Source organism: Phaseolus vulgaris, chromosome 1 (genome assembly GCF_051622355.1).
Source record: "Phaseolus vulgaris cultivar YP4 chromosome 1, ASM5162235v1, whole genome shotgun sequence".
Classification (NCBI taxonomy): Eukaryota; Viridiplantae; Streptophyta; class Magnoliopsida; order Fabales; family Fabaceae; genus Phaseolus; species Phaseolus vulgaris.
In genome coordinates, this window is record NC_143498.1 from 46,332,591 (window position 1) to 46,354,561 (window position 21,971).

General features: G+C 29.7%; 2 protein-coding genes across 2 annotated transcripts; both read right to left on the bottom strand.

Moving 5' to 3' along the window:
• Nucleotides 1-9,978: 9,978 nt before the first annotated feature.
• LOC137814364 (uncharacterized) lies at nt 9,979-10,723 on the bottom strand. The gene has a single exon (XM_068617063.2). The coding sequence runs from the start codon at nt 10,629-10,631 to the stop codon at nt 10,284-10,286; it is 348 nt and encodes a 115-aa protein (XP_068473164.1). The 5' UTR covers nt 10,632-10,723; the 3' UTR covers nt 9,979-10,283.
• An 8,014-nt stretch (nt 10,724-18,737) lies between these two features.
• On the bottom strand, nt 18,738-21,786 carry LOC137814367 (heat shock cognate 70 kDa protein 2). Its single transcript, XM_068617065.1, has 2 exons — nt 21,286-21,786; nt 18,738-20,673 (listed from the first exon to the last, which is right to left on the bottom strand). The coding sequence occupies exons 1-2, from the start codon at nt 21,497-21,499 to the stop codon at nt 18,932-18,934; spliced, it is 1,956 nt and encodes a 651-aa protein (XP_068473166.1). The 5' UTR covers nt 21,500-21,786; the 3' UTR covers nt 18,738-18,931.
• Nucleotides 21,787-21,971: the final 185 nt, after the last annotated feature.

Below are 21,971 nucleotides of genomic sequence, written 5' to 3' on the forward strand. Positions count from 1 at the left end.
TGAGGACACTGATCTATATATTATATAATTATGAATTATATAAATTGACAATAAAGATTTATGTGCACAAGTATGTTACAGATTATTTTTTGGAGTAGACAAATATTTTTCATGATGGTTCACAAGGATTTGTTTTTTATTTTTATAATCATAATAACAATTTATACAATAAAATTTAAATTTTTATAAAATTAATGTATTTTTCCTTTTTAAAATTGTGTTAAAACCGTATTAGAATTGTCAGAAATCTAACAAATATTTTTTAAATTAGACACTTCACATATACGTGTCCTACAGGTATCATACAAATGTTAGTATCTGATACTCGTATCGGACACCGATACGTAATGTAAGAGGAGTATCTTATCTTCCTAGGTTTCATCCCCTGTCTCTTCTCTTGCTTCGTTTCTGTGTAGGAGAGCATTTCCACGCTTCTTTTTTGAGACCGGATCTCCATTGCTGATAATCTCCAAATTCAAAATTATCTTTTAAATTGTGTAATAATTAGTATATTTAGAAAAAATAATGTATTTTAGATTGTGTAATTCAAATTATATAATTTATAATATAAAATTTGTATTTAAAATCCAAAATTCCAAAAATTATAAATATTAACAAATATTTCATATTTTTATCGGAAAGTCTCCCTTCCAAATTCCAAAATTAAAAAACAAATAAAAAAATTATAGTTTTTGAAATAAAGGGGTACACAAGAGGAAAGACGGTTTCTTCCTACACCTTCATACCTTCTTCTCTCACCTCCATATATTTTTTAATTTCCAAAAATGTACCTCTATAATATTCCTAATTACGTAATCTGGAAGTCATTTTTCAAATTTACAATTAGCTTCCGGATTATGTAATCTGGAAGCCTTTTTTCAGACGCATTATTACTTTCCAGATTACATAATCTGGAAATCTTATTTAGCTTCCAGATTATGTAATCCATAAGTCTTTTTCAAATGTGTTCCAGATTACATAATCCGGAAACTAGTTTATGGGGATGACAGAAAAGGATAAAAATGTATTTTCATATTGTGTATGGAGGTGGCAGAAGAAGATATGAAGTTGCAGAAAGAAACAGTGAAGAGGAAAACATGAAGATGTCAACAAATCCTATATATTAAGCCCAAGAAGTAAAAGAAAATGGCATGGGCCTAAATGAAATTAAGTATTGGCTGTTTCCCTACACCCAAAGAAATGAATTCCTGCACCTCATCATTCTCAGAAAAAACCATTTTACTCATTTTAAAAATGACTTCATGATTATTCTTTCCGGAATATTTCTGGAAGATACTTTCTTCAGATCATAGTTTATGAATTATGAATTTACCATTGTGTTCCAGAAATAATATTCTTGAATGATTTTTTTGTCTTCTGGATTTCCTATTCCAGAAAAACATTTTGCTTACGAAATCTCTATTTCAAAAATACGCTTATGGAATCCTTATTCCAGAATCATCCAAAATTATCAAGGATAATTCTGGTATTACATAGATTGTATGGGTGCAGGAAGAAAAACGCACGGGTAGAGGAAGAAATACCCTTAAGTATTTTATATAACTAATTCTTCCTCAACTGTGATTTGTATCCAACATCTTTTTTAAAATCTCAAACTATCTTTGTCACCTTTATTTTTAAAAAAAACTTGTGGAGAAGCTTGTTTGCTTTGGTGGAGACATTTTGACCGGAGGTGGTGGTAAGGGGTGAGATGTTGTTGTTAGGTGCAATGGACTTGTGTTTCCATCTAAGCATTTTCGTTTTTGTGTGGTGGATGTAGTGGTAATAGTGTAGGTTATTTTTGTTTTCGTTTTTTGGGAAATGGTTACGGACGTAGATATTTAGAAGCATTCAATGTAGATTCTAGATATTTACATCCAGAAGGTAAAAAACGCCTCTAGATCTCAGTGTCCACAAGTTATTGTTAGATGTCTTGATAAGACTACAAAATAATATTCGGATGTTACTTATCAGTTTTATACAAGCAAATTTGAAAATACATTTGTCATATTATGAACATAGATATTCAAAATATTAAAAAGCAAAATAGTCAATTATGCAAGTATCGAGTATCGTGCATGTTTCTTTTCAGAGCCTAATTGCCTGTTTGGATCAGGGGTGCACTGTTCCTGCAAACGGAAGTGAGGGTGCACCCCTTGTTTGGATTAGTTGATTAAGGAGGGTGAAGGAGCGAGGGAGTGGGTTGCTGCAAGGTGGAGGTTTCTTCTCACAAGTGCAGAGAAATAAGAGGGTGAAGAGAGAAAACCACATAGAAATGCAACAATAACATATGTACCTCATTTTTTTTTATAAAATTTCTTATGAATTAATTATACACATTAACTTTTTTTTATCTATTTTTGCATCTATTTTTTTTAACTATCCACTGCACATGTATTAAAACATAAAAATGTAATTAAATTATAAAAAATATAATTAAATTATAAAAGTATAAATACAATTATAATAAAATAAAAATATTATATGTATATATTTATAAGAAAAAAATTAATTGTATTAAAATTTTATATATATAATCGATTATGTATGAAAAAACATAATCGATTAGCCTCTATTTTGAGAATGATGATCGATTATGTGGTGTGTATTAAAACAAACATAATCGACTATGCTAGCCAGATATTCAATATAATCGATTAGGTTATTTTTAAGGGAATACATAGTCGATTATGGTCCTAAAAATAATGGATAATCGAATATATTGCTTTTTTAGGCTAAACATAAACGATTATATTCATAATTTTTTACAGATTTTCCAATTTTTATTTTTTATGATTTTTCCTTTGAGTTTTTAGGTGATTTTTTTTGTTTTCATTCTATTTTAATATTCTGTTTGTATTTATTATTAGAAATATTAAAAAAAAATCCTTGCTAATCAGAATTAATAAAATACATTATTTGAAATTATAGGTTATTATTTTAGTAATTTTATTTATATTATATTATTTATAATTCAATTATATATTATAGTAATCTAGATTTATTAATAAAAATAGAAAATTCATTTAAATATTTAAATTCTAAAAATATAAATAATAGAATTCAATTATATATTATAATAATCTAGATTTTTATTTATTAATGAGAATACAAAATCCATTTAAATATTGAAATTCTAAAAATATAAATAATAAAATTCAATTGATATATTATAATAATTCAGATTTGATTTTATTAATAAGAATTTGAATATTTAAATAGAAATAAAAATATAATTATTTTATTAATGTAATTAATATTTTTTTGTTTTATTAATGAGTATTCATTTTAATATTGTAAATTTAGAATAATTATATATATATATATATATTTATATTATACTATTGAATTGAGATACTGATTTAAATTAAAAATATTTATGTAAATATTTTTTATGAATGAGAATCTATTTTAATGATTCAAATTTAAAAATTATAAATATTTATTGTCATTAACATTTTATTTTTTATATTAGGTCATTTTTAATGTTTAACATTATTAAAATTATTATTTAATATTCAGGTTTTTATGCTACCGATTATTATTTAATATTCCTTTCATATATAATAATATTATTAAATTTTAAGCATACGCAAAAATTTTCCAACCCATATTTTAAATACTCATTTACTTTTTAAAATACATTAACTTGTTCGTAATAATAATAATAAAAAAATCATCATTAATATTAATATTTTTATATGAATAAAATTATATACTTAATATATATATATATAATATAATATAATACAAATTAAATAGTATAATACAAATTTTTTTAATTAACTAAAATGTGATTTAAATTAATTAATATTTTATTTTTCTATTTATTTTACAAGAATAAATTTGTAATCTTACAATTTATACCATTAAAAAATAATTTGAAATACTCTTACAACCATCGCATGAATAACTTATTTTTCATACTTTCTTCTCAAATCCTCACTCGCATGAAATACTCTTTTGCACCATTAATTTTTCACTTCCCAATCCAAACAAAACATAAAAGAATGGTTCCTAAGCATGATCTAAATTACATGACTAATATTAAATATTTTATTTAACTAGTTAGGTAAGTAGCGAAACAACATTGCATTTTGTGGAACTTTTTATTCTTTATTTTTTGAAATATAAAATCTTAATATACAAACCAAACAACTTCTAAATCAAAATCTAGAATTAATTTCACAGTCTAACTTTTCACAAAATTTTGTATAAAAAATTTCACTTTAATTTTGAATTTAATATACAAATTAAATATTAATTAACTTTCTTATTTGTATTATATTTCCGTATTTTATAATTCTATTTTTATATTATTAATTTCATAAAATATATGAATACGCAGGGAGAATAAATTGCATTGATTAAAATATATACCATCTCAATATAATTGTCCCATGTAAGATATCAATATCACTGTGCAAAATATAAATTAGGCACTACTAAATGTATGTTTTTCTTATATTCAATTTCAAAGGAACAAATGTGATCCATTTCTCATCAAGATTAAAAAATAAATAATAATATATGAATAAATAAATAAAACAAAATTGAAATGTTATCCAATTACACATATCGTATTTTGCAAATAAATTTATTAACTACATGCAGTTGTTGGTAATGTGCTCTTTCTTGACACCCAAGAAAGAATATTAATACAGTAAAAATTTTATAGTATTTTTCTGTTATCTATTTTCTATCAGAATTAAAGTTTTCTACGTTCTGACTTTTTTATTTTCGATTAAATTTTATGAGTTAGGAATCATATAGATTAGATTTAATTTGATCATTTTTCTTAAAATAATTTATTTATATTCTTTTAAATTATTAAAGTATTACATTACTAATTTTATTAAAATTTAAAATAATTTTAATATATTAAAATCTTTTAATTAAATATAATAAACAATATTTTATAAAAACCTATTCAACCATTCTTCAATTATATATCTATATAAAATATTCTATAAAAACGTATTTAACCATTATTCAATTATATATATAATGATTATAAAAAGTTATTTTTTTTAGTTATATATAATAAAAGAATAGAAAACGTACATTCAGTCTACGAAACTGATTTCGAAATGGTAAATTAGATATACGATTAATTTCTTCATTTTTAATTTTTATTTATTTATTCAAATTATAATTTAATTTTAACTAAATTCGTATTGGTGGAATAATACGATTTCAAAGGGAACTCGTATATGAGTTCTTCTAATTTTGAAAAATTTGTAATTTCCTTACAATTAAATCAAATCGCTCTCCCTCCATATACAATTTACCTATTTCCAAAAATAAAATAAAAAAATTATCCATTTTTGAGAGAAAATTAACAAATGTTAATGACAATAATCTAGTGTACATCCAATACCTTATATCTGCTATTACAATTTGACACCAACTTGATTAGAAATGTTACTAAATTTATAACATTCAAACACTCATATTAAATGGTATATCCCGGATATACAGAGTAAATACTCGTACTATACGTATTGGTAAAGTATTAAATTTTAAAAAAATATTTGTTGAACTTTTTACAATTCTAACATGATTCTAATATAATTTTAAAAAAATATAAATATATTAATTTTTTACAAACTTAAACTTATTGTATAAATTTTTATAATAATTACAAAAATAAATAATAAATATTTTTAAACCAGTTATGAAAAACATCTTTCCGTTACCAAAAAATATTGAAAGATATTTATGCACCTACATCTTTATTGTCAAATCATATAATTTATAATTACATAATATATAAATTTGTATCATCGTATTCTACATTTTAAAGATTATATGTATATCCGTGTCTTATCCGTGTCCATATCAGTGTATAACATAACCTAAAACATTAATTAGCATGCATTTATATTTTCATAAAAATAAAACCACCTTCATCTGCAAATGGGAAAGGCCGAAAGGATTTTCTCTAGATCAATTTCATTAACATCTATGTCTGCTATGTTCTCTTTCCCAACCCAAGTAAACTTGGTAGAGAAGCCGTAGCAGGGGAAGCAAGTTACATGGTGGAGCAAAGGTAAAAACAGCGTGCAATGAGAGAGTTTAGATGTGGTGAGAATGAGAGATTAGGAGTTTAGAGTTAGGGAAAGTATATAAAATAAAAAATAAATTTATTTACGTAAGTTTGAAAATACCTTGAATATTTTGTTGTTGTTGTTTTAAAGTATATTCCAAAATCTTCAATATTTTATTGAGATTTAATCATTTTTTTTTAATTTAATGAAGATTAAAATTTTCTGTTAATTAAATTAATTATAAGAATTATATTAACTCAATTAGTTATAATTTTTTTTAGTGAATTAATGCACCAAATTTGCACAGCTGAATCAAAGTACACCAGAATTTTGATATGGAGTTTAGTATGAGAGGGAAATGAAGAAAAGAGACAAATGAGAAGAGAGGGTGGGAAAAAAATTAAAATAAATTTAGAGATTTTTTTTGGAATTTCGAAATAAACGAGTGTAACTTAATAAAAATTAAAAAAAACTTCATTATTTTTGTTGAAATTTTAGAATAAATTTTTAAAACTGATTAAACAAAAATCCATTATTTTAGAAGGATGTTAGAATATTTCTAAGATTTTAAAATAAACTTTCAAAACTTAATAAAAATTTTAAAAAAATGTTTAATAAAATCCCATTTCTTTTTTGGTTATTTAATCTCCATTAATTTTTTTTTTATAGTTCCTATATGAAAACATGAAGACTCACTTGTGACTTTCTATCTTCTTCATCTCACGTATTATTATAATATTACGTCTCCATGCTTTCATGGTATATATATGATGAGTATAATATTATGCATCACTGAACAACCACAGTAATGCAAACATGCTTTTGTTAGATATGGCAAATTGCAATAGAGAAGGTAGGTGATGGACATTTACTAGGGTTGACGAGGCAGCAGGTTCTTCAATTCGATCATTCAATTGACGTGCAACTATTACCAGCAGCAAGCTACCAATGCTGCAACTCGTTTGTACATCTAACATGACCTGGTGCCATCTGCACAGTTTTTAACTGGACCTCTCCAACTTCTTCTTCCATTCAAAACTTCACCAAACTCTGACATTCCTATTTAATATTTAAAGTGTATGTGTTCAAAATCTCTCTTTAATACTTCACCCATCCTTGGAGTATTTACTATTCTCTACCAGATCATTAACATTTGGAATAGTTCCTTTGCAGTATGATTTGAATGATGATTGCAGTGGTTCAGTAGTCTTAACTTCAATACACAATTTCTTAATAAATGTTTATAAGAAAAAGTAAAATAGTTAAACTTTTCATAAGTTAATATCGGTAGGTACTAGAAATTCTCCAATTTAATGTTTTGTTTGCCCCTCTCTTGGTGCCTTCATATACATGGCGATGGACTGAATTATGTTGGACCACCCTATAATATGGCGAGAAACTCCCTGTAGGAAGAAAGACGAGAGAAGAACATTCCCTCTTTCAATTCCAGAAATAGTGATAATTAATCAGTATTTTTTGAACCACGCTTGCAGTGCCTCGATTAATATATATATAGTTTAGGGAACAGTTCAAATGTTTTACCCTAATGTATACTTTCTTTTTGGTCCAACTATTGCTGGCCATGGCATGTACCTATAGATTCATAATTAATAGTAAATCCCTACTGATTCTTGTAGAAAAAATGGCAGATACTACATTCAATAGTCAACACCATTATCTGTTCTCTTTAAAGAACTAAAGGACACCCACAAAACCAGATTTTTTCTTCTTCTGATATATACAATAAAAACATGTAGCTATAAACCTAATGGCCCCTATTATAACTTTGAGAACTTTGTGCAGGAAAGGATCAGGAAGTTTCGTAGCTATATATAAAGGATATATGAAGTATATTTTGAATAAAGTTTGTTTCAGACTTTAATCGTAAAAAATAATCATTCTACAATAGTTTTTTACTAATAAGTCTTCATTTATTTTTAGACATTTGTTGCTACGGCATGGCATAAGTGTAATTCTTTAGTTGTTTTTTTGTTTTTAATCAAAATAAAGTTTTTTTTAAAGTAATATATATAATAAAGATTTACATTGAAGGTTGAATAGAAACTTCAATTCTAATATAAAAAAAAAAAATTATAACGAAGAAAATAAAAACTAATTAATAAATTTTATTAAAAATAAAAATTATTATATTTTTTTATTGAATAAATAAAATAATAATGTAATCCAAAAAATATGTGATAATGCCGTGTTATAAGACATCCTACTATTTTCTTATTAAGTGGTGATAAACGATTAATTAACAACAGGCACATAAACCACAATTATCACTTAAGGAAAACCAAAAACTAGGGTTATCCAAAGAAACAGGAAGAAGCTATATATGCATGTGCATGAATGAATATTCATCTGAAGGATGAGCACCACCGACGCCACCGCCAAATCCACTACCCGTACTTTCGGTTCCACCTATCCTGGTCGTGGCACCACCTAGTCCACCGCCACCTGTATTCCAGCACCTATTCCTCCAAAAGGAAACTTCTGGCACTTGTGGCCACAGCCAGAGCAAGAACTAACACCACTTAGCCATGTCTCTCTCTTTGTCTCGCTCCACAGAATGTTTTTTTTATCGGCACACACACCACTAGGAATGTACTCTATGTAATTGCACTCTCCTTTGTTTGGTTACTCTGAGTAACTGTGTCGTGTGTCGAAATTTTGGAGAATGTGTTTTTTATGGAGGGACAATGAACTAACCGGCGATGGGCAGTTGAGAATGGTAAATGAAAATTTAATGTCATTGCAGAGTCTTCCTGCGCTGTGGATTCGATCAAGATCTTCTACAGTTCATTTTTTGGAATCTCAACCATTAATAGAAAAATAAAGAATTAAGAATCTATGGTGGAGATTGAATGAGGTTGTCTGAATTATATCAACTATAAAAATGGAATATAAAAATCTTATTGAGAGATATGGTTAAAGATGAATACAAAAACTTAAAAATTTGTGTGTCAGTGAGTTTTACCACCAGTTAGAAAATTTAATATATGCTTCACGTAAATTTTGAATTATTAGTTATTTTGTGAAAATAAAATATTATGACACTCATATTTTTTGTAATGATTTTTTTTGTTGGGATAATAATTTTTAGTGGAGTTTTATTTTTTACCAGCAAAAATTTCTGAATTTTTTTAGTGGAGTAAGGTGAAACAAAAAGTTTTTTTTATTTAATTACTTTTTTTTTTACAAATTGATTTTTACTTGCATTAAATTTTTTATCATTTCCTTAAATTTTGATATTTTCTTTCCTTTTTTTTTTGTTCATCACTTGCTAATCAAGCACCGGTATTTCCGATCATTCTAAACTTTATTTCCTTAATTAAGGAAATCAAAATTTTGAGTTCGAATAGAAATGATATTTGACACCCTTGTTATTTTATATACAACTAAATATATTATTATTATATTTTAAAAGTTTATTCATATTTATTATTATTATTATTATTTGAATATGATATTTTATTATTCAATTTCAAACTTAAAACTATAATGTTGCAATCATTTTTCAGAAAAAAATATAATGTGATCAGCAAGGAATGATACTTAAAACTAACAGAAAAAAAAATACATAATTTTTAAGTGTGTGTATTTATACTTTCTTTTTCTTTTTCTTGTATTATAATTTCGCTTTTCTTAAGTCATTTACACATATTTGGAAATATAATAGTCAAGTCACTACAATAATATTTCTTTATATAATAAAATTAACCTACTTTTAATCATTAAGAAAATAAATCAATACTGGAGATTAGGAGTTTATAAATATTTTTGAAGTAAATTGATTAATTCCAATATAGATAGATAGATAGATAGATAGATATAAAGAATTTTAAAATGAAATTATTCATTACCACATACCATCTTAAAACATTTGAAAGTTGAACCAGCAAGTGGAGATACAGAGAGAGTCTAGAAAAAGTAAGAAGTTGAACTCATATATTGATTACATCGAAGCTAAAATGAAATGTTCCATGTGTAAAAGAACAACGTATATAGAGTGCTATGGTTGACACAAAACCTAAGCAAATGAAAGATGGAATGACACATTACAAGATACACTACTATTTTTCACTTTCCCAAGACCTGAAACACTACAATGCTTGCGGATTAACACGAACATAAACAACATTATTTCCTGAACGAAAAGACTAGGGTAATCCAAAGAAAGGTGAAGAAGCTACAACCCCTGCATGCATGCATGCACTCTGAATGATCTCAAGGGAAAGGAACAACACCACTGCCTCCACCGATGCCGGTTCCAACGCCGCCACCAACACCACCACCAACTCCTCCACCGGTACCACCGAGTCCTCCTAATCCACCGATGCCAGTAGTGCCGCCGAGGCCACCACCAAGTCCACCGCCAGCGCCAAAACCACCACCTATTCCGGCACCAACTCCTCCAAAAGGTAGTCCATTGCTCCCAATTCCGGAATAGCCACCAACTCCACCATAGGTGAGGAAGTTCTTCTGGTCCTTGAGGCCAGCATCTGTGGGTGCGTTTCTGGCACTTGTGGCCACAGCCAAAGCAAGAACCAAGACCAAGACACACAACTTAGCCATGTCTCTCTCTGTTTGTTTCACTCCCACACACTAGGAATTGACAATGAGTAGTTGCACTCTCTTTTGGTTACTCTGAGTCTGTGTGGCGAAGTATTTGGAGAGATTGTTTTTTTATAGGGGAGAAGTAAACTGACGGGTGAGGGGCAGTTGAGCATGGTAAATGAAACTTTAATGTCTCTGCACAGAGCCATGCTGTCATCAGACACGTGGTCCCAAATACAATTTAAGACCATTTTCCTACCCTTCCACATTCGCTTAGGTCTACACGTATAAATTTTTCTTATGTTAACTTGCATTCCAAATTAAACCACTTTGATATGTGATCTCAGATTATCTTTCTATTCATTCTATTTTAATATTAAAATAAATGGGAAACTTTTACAGAAATGTAACTTTCAAGCGATCCAGCAAGTTCAAACAATATTACACATTTAGATAAGTTGTGCTAATTAAATACTTCATTTCCGAAGTTGTACTGATCTAGTATTACACAAATACGTTGAATTTGTTATTCAACCACACGACTTTTCTTGAAAGTATTTATGAAAAAACCCTACTAGGTAAAGACGATTTTGATTAACAATTTAAATTTAATTAACTTTTGAAAGAAAAAAAAAACATTTAATGCAACAAGGACTATACTGGCTTTAATATATATAAAATAATGAAGATTTTTGTGTATTTTTTTTTTATATTGAAGTTGTGATAAAATAATCAATGTTTCTAAAATATATTGATTAAAAATAGATTATGGGATAAATTAAAAATATTTTTTTATATTATAAATATTAAGGACATGTAGATTTAGAGTTTAGGTTGAGATTTTATATATGATTTGTGGTTTAGAGTTTGTGATTTAGTATTGAGGGTTCAAGATTTGTGGTATACCGTATAATGGTTTAATGTTTAGAATTGAGGGTTTTGTACACTGTTTAGGGCTTGGTTTTGAGTGTTACAACTTTGGGTTTAGGGACTGGAAAAACATTTGTGTTCAAATGAAGTAGGGAAAATAACTCTCATAATAAATCTTGTATTATGAAATAGATTTTAATAAAAAAACATCGATATTATTGCTATAGGTATAGGAGTATTGTTGTAGTCTTAGCTAAAATCAAGTGAACTGTTTCTCTTCTATATGAACTTCGCATATTCTCTCCAACACCCACAATCTATTCTCATAATCTTGACACATTCCTCCTTGCAACCGATCCAATCATCCACATAAAGTCGAAGCATTTTGAGCTTGATCTCTATTTCTTATGTAACCATGAAGAGTAGAAGCTTCCATAGCTTATTGATCTATCGACTCTTTTTCAAACTACAAACACGTTGAGAAAGCCTCTATCCAGCTCTTCCTTTCACTCATTTAAGCATAAACTTATCATTGTATCTTATCTCACCATAAGTTAAGGAGGAATGTTACTTGGTCTTAAAAAAGTGCATGCATGGTTTTTGTGTACGTTTTCTGTTAGGATGATAATAGGTTTCCAAATAGTAAAAATATTCACTTAACAATTAAAAAATTAATATTTTAATTATATTTAATTTATTTTTTAATTTAAAATATTATATTATTATAATAAGTTGTCATATTATTTATTTTTTGGATAGTGATACATTAATAAAACCTTAATTTTTTTATACAACTATATTATAACTTCTAATATTATCATTTTAATATTTTTTTCATATAATTTAATTATAAATTTATTTTTTATTATATATATTTATTTTTTAAAATCGTTATATAAAAGTTGTATATAATTAAGAGTTTTCAAACTGTTGTTTGCGAAAGGAAACTTTTCTTTTTCTATTATAAGCTTATACATTGGGTGCAGTGATTCTCTGTTTGGTGTGTAACAATAATATAATGTTTCTCTTTCCTCTCTTCCTTTCCCTCTGCTCATCTTAGAAATATTGATGTAAAATCATTTTTATATCATTTTAAAATTTAAATTTAGATATTTAATTCATTTCTATAAAGTTGATGCGTAAGATGAAAATTCATTTATTTTTCTTCCCGAAAAACTAAAACTGAAGAGTGAAGAATGGGAAGTACTAGTGACGAGTGTCAATGGTGCATGCAGTGGTGGACTGAGGGAAAGGAAGCAGGGACATAGAAGTGATGTATTACATCACCGACGTTATTTATTTTATTTTTTTGATAAAAAAATCAATATCCATATAATAAGTAGAATTTATTTAACACAGTTTTAATTTTAACATGAATTATGATTAGTGTTAGACTTAGTTCAACTTCAAACAATGCATTATATTCAGTTTTTCTTCTTTTGTCATGAGTGGCAAATATATTTATTTAGCCAGAAACTTGAAAAATTCAGCTGTGGGAAGATTTTTTTTGCATACAGTGACGTGTATACGCGTCAAAAGTTTTTTTTTTCATTTTATTTTAATTCTTCATGACCTCGTTTCATATTTATTTTTTTCTCTTTCCTCTTTTATTTTTTCTTTTCATCCTTATCTTCTTTCAAACTCATTTGCAGACAAAAAATAAGATGTATATTTATCTTCCTCCAAGTAAGAAAAAATATAAATGATAAATATTAAATTTATACCCAAAATAGGTGTCCAAGTAGAGAATAGACAAAAAAAATATAAATTATAAACATAATAAATGATGGAATGAAAAAGAAATTCGAGTACACTTTTCATGAAAATAAGTTAAACATTCATGTTAATATTTTGTGTAGTTTAAGGAGCATTTTAAAGTAAATATCAATTATATTTTTATTCTTTTATATAGATAAATTGATCATATGAGAGGTTATTGTATAAATTTAATTTCTCGAATCTTAATAGAATCGTAAAAATGAGGTTTCGGCCTTAATAGTCATTTTTAAGCGATTCACCGAATACAAATAAAATTTTAACTATTACAATTGTGTGATAGATTGAGGATTCAATTGTACAATTTAAGCACGAGAGACTAAAATTGTACAAATGAAATATTTAGAATACCGATCGTAAAATTAAGATTAAAAAATAAAATTACTTTCCCAGCAAATATAAAAAAATAAATTACTTATGAGAAAATTTATGATTCCGTAAAGTGGAACTTTTTGTATGATATGCTACAGAGATTGGGCTTTCAAAGTAAATGGATCAGGTGGGTTAAAGGGTGTTTCAAGTCAACATCGGCGTCAATTCTGATTAATGGGAGTCCCATAACGGAATTTTATCTTTCCAGAGGGTTAAGGCAAGGAGACTCCCTAACCTCGTTCCTCTTTTTTGTTGTAGCTGAAGACTTAGTATGGTTAGTGAGACAAGCACTAGAGGAGAATCTGCTTAAAGGTGTGAAGGTGGGGAGGAATGAACTTGAATGTTGTATGTTACAATTCATTGATGATACTCTTTTTATGTGCAAAGATTCATACAACAATGTGATTACTATTAAAGTTATACTAAGGTGTTATGAGCTTGCTTCTGGTATGAAAATCAACTTTCACAAATCAAAGTTGGCAGGAATAAATGTTGAGAGGAACTCCCTTGAATGTTATGTGAAATCTCTAAATTGTACTCTCACAAGGTTACCTTTTAAATATCTAAGGCTAGTTGTAGGAGGTAGTGCAAGAAAGAAGCTGTTTTGGGAGCAAATTCTGAATAAAATTAATGATAGACTTAGTGCTTGAAGGGGAGATTCTTATCTCTGGCACGAAGAATATGCTTACTCAAATCAGTTTTCACTACTTTACCCCTCTCTTTTTTTTGTCTTCCTATAAAGCTCCGATATCGGTATGTAATAGTATTATTAGTATCCAAAGAATATTTATTTAGGCATGGGAAAGAGACCGCAAATCTATATCTTGGATAAGTTGGGAGAATGTTTGCAAATCTCTGGAGGCAGGAGGGCAGGGGATCAAAGATATCAGATTGTTTAATAACGCTCTTTTGGCAAAATGGAAATGGCGGTTGGTGAGCAATGAGCAAGGGAAATGGAAAGATATTATTCTCTCAAAATATGGCTCGGTGTCAAGGCGAAGTCATATCCATTCAAAATTTCAATCTTGTTGGTGGAGAGACTTATCTAAAGTATGTGGTGAGGGAGAGCAAGAAGGATGGTTCCAAAAAGCTTTAGTATAGAAAGTTGGAGCTGGGGACAGAGTTAGATTTGGAAGGATGCCTGGATTGGTAGAAGTAATCTCGTCACACTGTATCCTAGGTTGTATTCCTTGTCTATGGATCAAGGGATAACGGTGGGTGAGGTAGGTTTTTGTGAAGAATAACAAGAAGAAGAAATGCTAAGGTTATTATCTCAGGAGGCACTGAATAGGGAGGTCTCAAGCATTCAAGTTTGGGGAGGGGTTACCAATGAGGGATTTTCAGTGAAATCAGCCTATAAGTTCTTGGTTAATCAAGACATAGGTCCTTCTGATGGTGTCTTTAAACAGTTATGGCAAGTTAAAGTGTTGCCTAATGTCTTAACGACTGCTTGGAGATTTCTGCTGGATAGAATGCCAACTCGACTCAACCTTATTAGGAGAGGAGTGGTAGTTAGCTCATCTATTTGTGTGTTATCCAAGCCTTGGAAGAGTCCTCTCAGCACTTGTTCTTAGGATGTTCTGTTGCACAACGTGTATGGGATCTCTGCTTTAGATGGATATGTATCTTATTTGTCCAACATAAGAACTTAAAGTGTCACTTCGAGATTTCTACTTAGCACATATGAGCATCAAGTAGAATCAGGTTTGGAAAGGCAAGTGGGCAGTTGTAGTTAGGGGTTTCTTGAAGCAAAGAAACTCAATTATGTTCAAGCAAAGGGTTCCTGACATTGAAGAAATTTTTCAATTGGCACAACATATATCATGGTTATGGATGAAACACAAGGTACGAACATTCAATTACTCATTCTCGGATTGACATCTTAATCTCGACCTATGCATTAAAAGTTATTGCTAGAAGGAACGATTGTCCTAGCATACTTTGTTGTCTTTTCTTGTTTGCGAAAGGTGGATAGTGGGTATGTACAGGAGATGATTAGTTCATTATACATAGAAGGAGTAGTTCTTTAGGAAGTCCACACCTTGTGGTGTCCTCTGTTCCTTTTTGGGTTATGTTGGTTTTTACATACTTGGTATTACGTTGCTACATATATTATGTTGGTTTTTCGGAGGCATGTCGAAGCACCTATGTTATGGTTTAATAGAAGTTCCAAGTATTGTTAAGGAATAATAGAACCTGCCAAGTGGTTAGACCTTCTTTGAGGATTTGTCATGTGTTTTCCTCTTCCAACATTGATATCATGCGGTGGTCGTGTTTTGGGTTTTGAAGTAGGCTTCTTCCTGTTTTCTATGCACTTAGCCAAACAATGGTTTACTATATTCTTATCAGTAGCTTAAGTTTATATTGTTTTTGTTAAGGTATGGAAGATGGTTGCTGGTGTATAAATCTCAACGTACCAAAAAGGCAGCACATAACATCTACATTGCATAGACTCACTTCTAACAAGTGAAATAGCTGTTATAAGCTGTCAATGACAACTTGGCTGGTGTTGCAAGATTATATGCAGTGGAGGAATATGTGTCACTCCCATGGAAGTTCTTTCGTTCTGTTTTTTAAGCAATTTTATCCCAATTGGGCCAATATTTTTCATCTCTATGCAAGGATCTAAAACCATAGTTGGAAGGGGGAAGGGCAATCATTAAGGACCTGCAATATTGCTTTGTGCATAACTTTTTTTCTATTGGGTTTATTTGTGGAGTGCGGGGTATTTAGTAGTTTAAGTTTTTTTTAACTATATGGGTCACTTAGAATGTATTGAATTGATGAACTTCTAAATTACGAGAGAACATCTATAAGAGTTGAAACACACTTCTTAAATGTCTCTTTCTATTTTATTTATCATTGGAATAAAATAAAAAAACATTTCCAACAAATATAAAAAATAACGGAAAGTTCATTATGCTAATTGGGAATATCACATTTAAAAGAGTACAGAAAAAAAAAATCATTTTTTAAACCAGCTTGTGAATCTTTACGCAATATTTTTAACAAAAATAATATATTTTTACTTTAATCCTTAGTTTATATTTTAGTATGAAGATATTTATTAAATATAACTTATTTATATTGCATAGCAGAATAGTATACTATAAAAAAAAGTTTCATCGAGTAACAGACTGTGAAATGATAATAAACAATGAAAACGTATTTATACTGTGAGGATCCTTTTTGTCAAAATATATAATATTAATGCCTTGGAGTTTAAATAGCAATGAGGGGTGCGAATAACAGTTTTGTTTTTACTTTTGTTTGAAGAAATAACTTATAAAATAGCCCAAAAGAGTGGGCGAAGGTTACCAAATCCCAAGGCCTCAGTTTTAGCCCAACGTCTACTTTCAAAAACAAATTGTAACCAAGACTAGCAAACAAGACCAAGGAATATCAAATTATTGTTATTAACTTTTTTATTTGAATTTCAATAATTAAAATTTGTAAAAGGAATAAATTAAAAATAGCATATTAATCTTGATGTTGAAACAAATTTAAGTTTCAATGGACATTAATTAAATATTAATGGTTTTTATTTTTCCTCTCCAAAAATTAGAGACGTTGTAAAGAATGCTAACAACAGCAGTTATTGTCTTATTAGAAGTATTAAACTGTTAATTTTATTCTAAATGTATGCAATATTTATATAATATTATTATGAATACTTATAATTATTACCATTCTTAAAATCAGTATTTCAAAACTATTTTTTAGATTTTGTTTATTATATTACATGTCTTGTTACAAAATGAATTATCATAAAGTACGATATAAAACTTAATACTACCTAATTATAATATTTTATTTAATTATTTCAAAATTAAAAAAAAAAATCTATTACATCATATTATATCTGAAATATAGAACTTCGTAAAAATGTTTCAAATCTTTCTATTTTCAATCAAAATCTTTAAAAAGTATTATTTTAGGTTTCGAGGTTCTGTACTCAAATAGACTAAGTAAAAAAATTCCATAAATGACGTCATGTTTGGATCAGAGAATAGAAAATAAAAAGGCAAATTATTCAAAGTAAATGGAAGAGAAAAGAAATAAGTAAAAGGATTTATTATTAGTATATTTTTAATTATATTACAATAAATAAAAATAAAAATATTAATAAAATATTATGATTTATGTCACCTTTAAATGTGTCTTTGAGTTGAAAAACGCGACTAAATTGTTTCCAAATTCAGATTTTTTAGCCTCATGGTGAGAGATCTTCACATATTTTGATGTAATATTTCTAAATGAAGAGTAATCATCAATGTGGTAGGTTCTACAACAATTACTTTTACTATTTCACGCAATTAACTACACATGTAACCTTCAACTATTGGCTAAATTAAAACAATTACAATTACCTTATGTATCCTTAAAATTTAATATTAAAAAAGCATAGAAACCTTTTTAGGCCTATGCAATGCAACCTAAGATATGTCATTATACAGTATTGTAAATAGCGAATACTAAATATAATACTAAATCTGCCAAAGTTTCAATAGATGTCCTAACTCCAAAGGTAATTTTCAAATAGCTCGTTCATTAAAATAGCTTCATTAGCTGATCGTAAGAGAGATCCAACGTTCTCTATTGAAATACTACATTTTTTTTACTACAGATGAACCATAATAGACAAGATATGCTGATGTGCACCATAGTATTTATTATTAATGTATTGGAAAGTTAATGTCAAAAAATGTAACAACTAATATAAATAATGCATTAGTTAGAATAAATAATTAAAAAAATTAATAATTAACCACACCTCAGGTATAAGAAGATAAAAAATGAATTTAGTATATTAAAAAAATGAAAGGTATGAAAAAACTTATTTAAAATACTATGAAACTATTTCGGCTACATACTAATGTGTGGGATTCAAAAACTTTAATACTCACAAAAATAGAATTATTAGCATAATAGTTAATTCCAAAACTTAACATTCTATTCTTATAATAACAAATAGATCAAATTTAAAAAATTATAAAAAAATAAAGTACATCAATTTTGTAAGTGACTAACAATTTTAATATTATCAATATAACTAACAAATATATAGAAAACTTTAAAAATATTTGAAAAAATAGTCAAAATATATAGTGCGAAATACGATGTTATAACCATAAAAGAACTGAGTACATAACATAACAAGCATGGTAGCTAAAGATGACAGAATAATATATCAGACCAAGAGTATCCAAAAATAATGCAGTTAAAATCCAACAGATAAAAACATCAAAAAAGTTCTCGACAAAAAAACAATTGATATGGAGGAAAGCAAGAAGTGTGATTTAGTCGACTTCCTCAATCTTGGGGCCAGCGCCACTTCCACCAGAAGGAGTATATTCAGTATCTGCCGGAGGAGCACCACCCATGTCTGGACCAGCACCACCCTGGTACATTTTGGCAATGATAGGATTGCAGATGCTTTCCAATTCCTTCATTTTGTCCTCAAACTCATCTGCCTCTGCAAGCTGGTTGCTGTCCAGCCATTGGATAGATTGCTCAATAGCGTCCTCAATCTTCTTCTTGTCAGCAGGATCCAGTTTGCCACCAATCTTCTCATCCTTCACTGTGTTCCTCATATTGTACGCATAGTTTTCCAAGGCGTTCTTGGCTTCAACCTTCTTCTTATGCTCTTCATCCTCGGATTTGTACTTCTCAGCCTCTTGAACCATCTTCTCGATATCATCCTTCGACAGTCTACCTTTGTCATTGGTGATGGTGATCTTATTTTTCTGGCCAGTGGTTTTATCTTCAGCAGAGACATTCAAAATACCATTGGCATCAATGTCAAAGCACACTGTAATTTGTGGAACACCCCTGGGAGCAGGAGGAATACCAGAAAGTTCAAATTTGCCCAACAAATTGTTATCTCTGGTCCTTGCTCTCTCACCCTCAAAGACCTGGATCAACACACCAGGCTGGTTATCAGAGTATGTTGAAAAAACCTGCTCCTTCTTTGTTGGAATAGTGGTGTTCCTAGGGATCAGGACAGTCATCACACCACCAGCGGTCTCCAACCCAAGAGACAGAGGAGTAACATCAAGAAGGAGAAGATCTTGAACCTTCTCATTGCCCTCACCACTTAAGATCGCTGCCTGAACAGCAGCACCATAAGCAACAGCCTCGTCTGGGTTAATGCTCTTGCAAAGCTCCTTTCCATTAAAGAAGTCCTGGAGTAGTTGCTGAACCTTGGGAATTCTGGTAGAACCACCAACAAGGACAACATCATCCACACTTTTTTTGTCCATCTTAGCATCCCTTAGACATTTCTCCACTGGTTCCATACATTTTCTGAAGAGATCCATATTGAGCTCCTCAAATCTGGCACGAGTAATGGTGGAGTAGAAATCAATTCCCTCGTATAGAGAATCAATTTCAATGGTAGTCTGGGCAGTAGAAGATAAGGTTCTCTTAGCCCTCTCACATGAGGTCCTCAACCTTCTAAGTGCTCTGGGGTTTCCACTTATGTCCTTCTTGTTCTTTCTCTTAAACTCTTGTACAAAGTGGTTCACCATCCTGTTATCGAAATCCTCTCCTCCAAGATGTGTGTCACCTGCTGTGGCTTTCACCTCAAAGATGCCCTCCTCGATAGTAAGTAAAGAAACATCGAATGTCCCACCACCAAGATCAAAGATTAACACATTCTTCTCACCCACACTTGTTGCTTTCTTGTCGAGACCATATGCAATGGCAGCTGCGGTAGGCTCATTGATAATACGCATGACATTAAGACCAGCAATAACACCAGCATCCTTAGTAGCTTGACGCTGAGAATCATTGAAGTAAGCAGGGACAGTAACAACAGCATTCTTTACTGTAGATCCCAAGTAAGCCTCAGCAATCTCACGCATCTTCATGAGCACCATTGAAGAGATTTCTTCAGCAGCAAATTGTTTCTCCTCACCCTTGTAGTTAACTACAATTGTTGGCTTATCAGCAGGACCAGCAATGACCTTGAAAGGCCACAATTTGATATCACTCTGAACAGGGGCATCGGTGAATCTACGACCAATCAACCTCTTTGCATCTGTGATACAAAAATAAGCCTAAAAATAAGCCATCGCATACCTCACTAAGTACACAAAATTCAAATATTATCGAAAACTTCAAGCAAACTGGAACTGAAAAGATAAGCGCTTCTATTATAATTGATCAAGGTTACGTATTTAAACTATCACTTAGTATGTATAATTGTCTCCGTTCTAAAACATAGTTCCTATAGATGACCTCCTTTTATATTTAAATATCCGCATTTGTTCTTATTTTAAATTTCAGTTCCTCGGTTTTTTTTTAAGAATTAGTTACTATACAAAAAAGCTAACCCGATACAGAGAAAATTTATTTTATGTAACTAAATATTCTTCCTCGGTAATAGCTACAAAAGACAAAAACCTTACTACAGACACCAAAACTTGGACGTTTCTCATATGGAAACTAAAAATAGAGATAATTAAATAAAACAGGTCAATAATGTAACCAAATTTCTACAACACCGTAGATCTAAATAACAGGACATATTATATGCACATTATTATTATCAAAAACTAAAACATAGATAAATAGATAAAAGAGAAGCACGATACTATTCATTGGCACGGTAAAAATGTAGAACAGAAAGGGTGTGCTTAAGAAATGTTACCAAAGACGGTGTTGATAGGGTTCATGGCGACTTGGTTCTTGGCGGCGTCACCAATTAGACGTTCGGTGTCGGTGAATCCAACGTAAGACGGCGTCGTTCTGTTGCCTTGGTCGTTGGCAATGATTTCAACGCGGTCATGTTGCCAGACCCCAACACAAGAGTACGTGGTTCCAAGATCGATTCCGATAGCAGGACCTTCACCTTTACCGGCCATTGTTTTTCAGCGTGTGTCGAAGAAAAAACGATAGATCTCAGAGGAAGGAAGAAGATGATAAACCACAGCGAGACACCACTGTGATTCAATAGAGACCTATGGAGAATATGATAGCTTATATAATTAGGGTTTGAAGTCCTTCCAGAATCTTCTTTTAGTCCGAGAAGTCGTTGCCAGTTGGCTACACATAATTTTCACGTTTCAAGATCTGATTTTTTCCAAATCGTGGGCCCTTAGCGGGCCCGACTTTTTTGAGCCGACCCAATAAGTCAGTAACAACTTTTGTTGTTTACATCACTGATCAATTTCCTGTCATAATACCAAAATGTGATTAGTAATGTAATACAATACCCTCCACCACATTTCCCCACTTAAATTATTCAATCAATCATTAATATAAATACTTTTACAGTAACTTGGTCACTATCTATCAGGTACAATAAATTCTATAAAATATATGCAAATTTAAATG